Here is a 4,892-nt window from a genome sequence, read left to right as displayed (position 1 = left end):
TCAGGGGGACAGAAGCATATTTTGTAAAAGTATTTTTTTAAGGATTATTTGGGATGACGATATAATCTGTTCAATAGAGCTGTATTAGATAGTATTCACCCATTTTATATACATTTTGATGCCTTAAATCAATCAGTCGCAATTTATAAACTGCAGCTAACTGTAATATAAGCATTAGATTTTTATTTTGTTTCTTTTTCTAAACACTTTTTGTAGTTTTGCAATCTCAAACTGAATAAAGTTAAAAGAAAAAGAGAGAGAAAGAGAAAGGGTTACTTATATATTATTTCGGTAAATAAACAAGCAACATCATAACATTAAGACACACGTTCAGGGAATTGGAATAAAATGAAATGAAAATCACACATACATAACAAGAATTAAAATGATAGGAATAAATTTTAAGATGGAGCAGCAATGTCAATGACAAAACGGTACTTGACATCATTTTTAACAAGCCTTTCAAGTCCTTCATTGATTTGATCAGTAGTGATAATCTCTATATCACTCAAGATGTTATGTTTCCCACATAAGTCCATCATTTCTTGTGTCTCTTGTATGCTTCCTATCATGCTTCCTTTCACTGTTCTCTTCCCAAAAATCATAGGGAAAGCAGGCAAATCCATTGGCTTATCTGGTGCTCCAACAATCACTAGAGTTCCATTCACTTTTAGTAGCTCTAAATAACTCCCAAGTGAGTGTTTGGCTGAAACTGTATCCAAAATAAAGTCTAGGCTCCTTTTCTTTTCCTGCAATTAAAATATTCTTTTATATTTTCTAAAATATTGAAATAATGAAAAAGATGGGAGTGTCATGAGCACAAACCAGCATTTGTTTGGGATTAGTGCTTAATATAAAATCATCAGCACCTAAGCTGTGTTTGGCTTCTTGTTCTTTGGATGGAGAAGTGCTAATCACAGTCACATGATGTCCAAATGCTTTTCCAAATTTAACAGCCACATGTCCAAGTCCACCAAGACCTATTACTCCTATTTTTTTACCTTTGGTGTCCACCAAGTCATTGTCTTTCAAAGGAGTATAAACTGTTATGCCTGCACATAATAATGGGGCTGCTCTATCCATTGCCATGTTATCTGGTATACGTACCACGTACCTTCATGTTAACAAAGAGAATATATACTTACAAAATTTTACACACATAATATTATACCAATTTAAAAAAAATATATGCATAAAATATCTAATTTTACTGAGATACTACCGGTGCACTTGGGGATTACATTATGTATTGATTTGACCATCATCAATTTATATATATATATTTTTCCCAGATTCTATTACTATTTCAAGATTTTTTATAAACTCATTAACAAGAGATGTTTGTAAGTTTCATTAGTATAGATCTAGTTCAAATATCACCAAAATCTTTTTTTTCTTTCTTATTCTTGCCCAAATTTTAGAATTTTAAAAGCTTTCATTAAAGAAAAACAAATATCTGAGTTTATTTTTTCCATATAAAAGAACTTTTTTTTGTTGAAAATGCTTGCCGCATTGTAACATTCCAAATTTACTGTTTTTTATTTCTTTTAGAAGATGCAAATTAGTAGTATTAGTATATTTTCAGGGAATCTTTAACTTTACAAAGGGTTGATGGGTTTGGAATACTATTGGTACACTCATTACTAAATTTTTTAATTGATGCAAATTTAATATTCAAATATATTTTCATGGAACCTTTAACTTTATATATAGGGTTGATGTATTTGGAATACTCTTGGTATAAATTTCTAAATAAATGCAAATCTTATATACATTTATATTTTCAAGAGATATAAAGTTAAAGATCTTTTCAAACTATGCGTACAAAATTGGCATCCATTTGTTTTTTTAGAAAAAAATAGTAGTAACGAGTGTACCAAGATATTCCAAACCCACTAACCCTTCCACTGGTTTTAATTCTGTGGGGTCGAAGACCTCGTTTGCTCACCATTATCACAGTTGGCTGGGGCCTCCCAATAAAGTACGAGAAAAAAAAAAGAAGAAATAATTATTTATGTGTAAGTATTTTTAGACTTTTGATGTCTTGTGACACTTTCTTTATTAGTTAGTTTCAAAGAAAAAATAACACATTTATATTTTTGTAATAATTTAATTTTAATATGCATATTTTATTGAGTCGAGGATATTTCGAAAATAGTCGTTCTACTTTTCAAGATCGGGGTTAGGTCTGCGTACATTTTATTCTCCCTAGACCCCACATGGTGGGATTATACCGAAGTTGTTGTTGTTGTATGCATATTTCATTGTTAGTTAGATCATTTATAGTAAGGAGAATCCTCATAGTTTACTTGGTTAAATATCTAAAGTTTCATTTTATTGGTGAGTGATTGATTCCCACCCCTTTTCTATTTTTCAAATGATTTATAGTGAGACTAACATTTATAATATGTTTTATACCACAAATTTCAAAAGTCTGTTTATTCTTTATTAAACTTTGTGGCAAACAAATCAACTATCACATAAATTAGAACGAATGAAATAGTAATAGATAAAAAAGGCAAACGAGAATGTTAGTAGTACCTATGATCAGCAACAAGCATTTTTGAGTAGCCACCATAAGTGATGCTGCCATCCCAAAAGATGCCATTGTAAGTAAATTGCACTTGGTCACAGTAGTTCTCTTGAGACTCCTCGCAGTGCTCGCATTTCAAACATGTTGCTGCCAAGCAGCCTACCCCCACTCTGTCTCCTATCTTGAATTTCCCCACTTTGCTTCCAACCTTTGTTATAATCCCAGTAATTTCATGCCTTCAACACGAAAAAATAAAATAATCATATTTATATTTAAAGGCCGGATAAAACAATAATACTCATCTAGAAAAAGAGCAGTCAGGTTAGTGGACAAAATATTCCACATTCACCTAGGGTCAAGGGAGGAATCGCATTCCACAAGAGTATGATATAGACAACTTATATTTTGATGCAAATATTAATGATAGATGATTACACAATTCGAACCCATGATATAATATTAGATCACATGGTGAGAAATTTCCATTGCTCCATTTAGGCTCCTACATAGCTCATGATCTCAATGCTTCTAGCTAGTTGTTTTTTCTTTTACGTAAAATTTTGCATGATATCCCCTGTGCTCATATACACAACATATAAAATCTAGGAAAATTGATGCCTCATTTTCCCTTTGTAACATGCATAAAGAGATACTAATTATTTATCTAGAGAAGAAACAAGTAAACAAGATAGATAGCTACGTACCCAGGCACAACAGGGTACATAGTAATGCCCCAATCGTCCTTGACATGATGAACATCCGTATGACACATCCCACAATACAAGATCTCAATGGTCACATCATTCTCACCATTTTCTCTGGTGTATTTCCACCAAACAAAGGTAAATAAGGAAATAGATTAGTAACTTATGGTCATGGTAAATTTTATAGAATAAATATTAATCTAGTAAAAATCATGACTAACCCTGGTTAAAACTATATTGATAGCATAATTTTTTTTGGACCTAAATGCAACAATTTATACGAAGAGTAGAAGTAGCTAGTGAATATTATGTACCTTCTCTTGAAGTTAAAAGGTGTGATCTTGCCAGAAGAATCATGAGCTGCCCAACCAGAAACAGTTTGTGTGTGATTAGGTGTCGTTTGAGCCATTGTTCCGTCTTAGAGATCTAGAAATCTTTTGGCGTTTTTATGGGAGTTGGGAGATGAGTGAGTATGGGAACAAGTCCAAAGGCTTCCCTTTAAGTAGAAACAGAAACCACAGGAAACATTATTGAAAGTCATCAGCTGGTTGGCAGTGGGTAGCTCGAAATTTAAGACAAACGTGAAACGGGTCGAGCTAGTATACTTATATCTAAAGGTATGTTAGGTACCAAAAAAAAATATATAGTTTTCCGTGAAAAATATTTTTCAAAACATAAATAATTTTTTTGGTAAGATTGGTATGTAAGCGGGTACCTTGAGAATAGTACTAATATATAAGTTGAAACTCTAAGGGTCTACTTAACCACGCCATATTAAATCATGTTATGAAATTATGATATAAAATTATGAGACGAAATTGAAGTTTTTTTTGGACATATAATTTAAACGTTTTATGTTGTATGTTTTCTCATAAACATAAAAACTACATAAGTTGTAAAACTATCAAAATTGTCCAATTGTATATACAGTCTTACCAAATAAATTAAAGTTTATAAAATCGCATTATACATTATCACAAAGTTATTCTAAAAAAATTTAACATTTATTGATCAAATCTTAATTAATTCAATAAAAAATAAAATTGAACATAAGTTGTAGTGTTCAAGTTGTTAGTAGCTAAGAAAATTATTTTTGCAATTAATGTCACACACCATAGTGATTAGTCTTCTCCATTCAATATAATGATGAGATTTTTTTATTATTAAACATTAATTTGAATGAAGTAGTAATAATAACTTTGATCAAAAATAATGAATTTGGTGAATATAAATGGTAAACTAAGAATTGATTTGAAGTAAAAATAAATTTCTTATGAGAGAGAATAATCATTATATGAGGTATATATGATTTTAAAAGTAATGATATGAATTATAAATTTTATTTACATATGAACAAATGGCTAGTATATATTTATATATATATATATATATATATATATATATATATATATATATAAATTAAATATGGATTATTTTGATAAAATAAAAACTTGTGGGTCAATTTTTATATTTGAAAAATCTCATATCATCATCAACAACAACAACAACCTAGTGAAATCCACAATGTGGAGTCTGGGGAGGGTAAAGTGTATGCAGACCTGACTCCTACCAAGGTAGGATGACTGTTTTCGAAAGTCCCTCGGCTAATTAAAAAACATAAAAAGAGGTCAGATAAGGATAGGAAGTGCAAAGCG

General features: G+C 30.5%; 1 protein-coding gene across 1 annotated transcript; it reads right to left on the bottom strand.

Moving 5' to 3' along the window:
- Window positions 1-260: 260 nt before the first annotated feature.
- LOC129875044 (probable cinnamyl alcohol dehydrogenase 6) lies at window positions 261-3,771 on the bottom strand. The gene is made up of 5 exons (XM_055950476.1): window positions 3,552-3,771; window positions 3,238-3,351; window positions 2,542-2,769; window positions 826-1,114; window positions 261-749 (listed from the first exon to the last, which is right to left on the bottom strand). Exons 1-5 carry the CDS (start codon window positions 3,644-3,646, stop codon window positions 402-404), a joined length of 1,074 nt encoding a protein of 357 aa, XP_055806451.1. The 5' UTR covers window positions 3,647-3,771; the 3' UTR covers window positions 261-401.
- Between the last annotated feature and the right edge of the window lie 1,121 nt (window positions 3,772-4,892).

The sequence above is a fragment of the Solanum dulcamara genome, chromosome 11 (assembly GCF_947179165.1).
Source record: "Solanum dulcamara chromosome 11, daSolDulc1.2, whole genome shotgun sequence".
In the NCBI taxonomy this organism is placed as follows: Eukaryota; Viridiplantae; Streptophyta; class Magnoliopsida; order Solanales; family Solanaceae; genus Solanum; species Solanum dulcamara.
The sequence above is the reverse complement of the archived record's forward strand: the minus strand, read 5'-3'. Positions and strand labels throughout refer to the sequence as shown.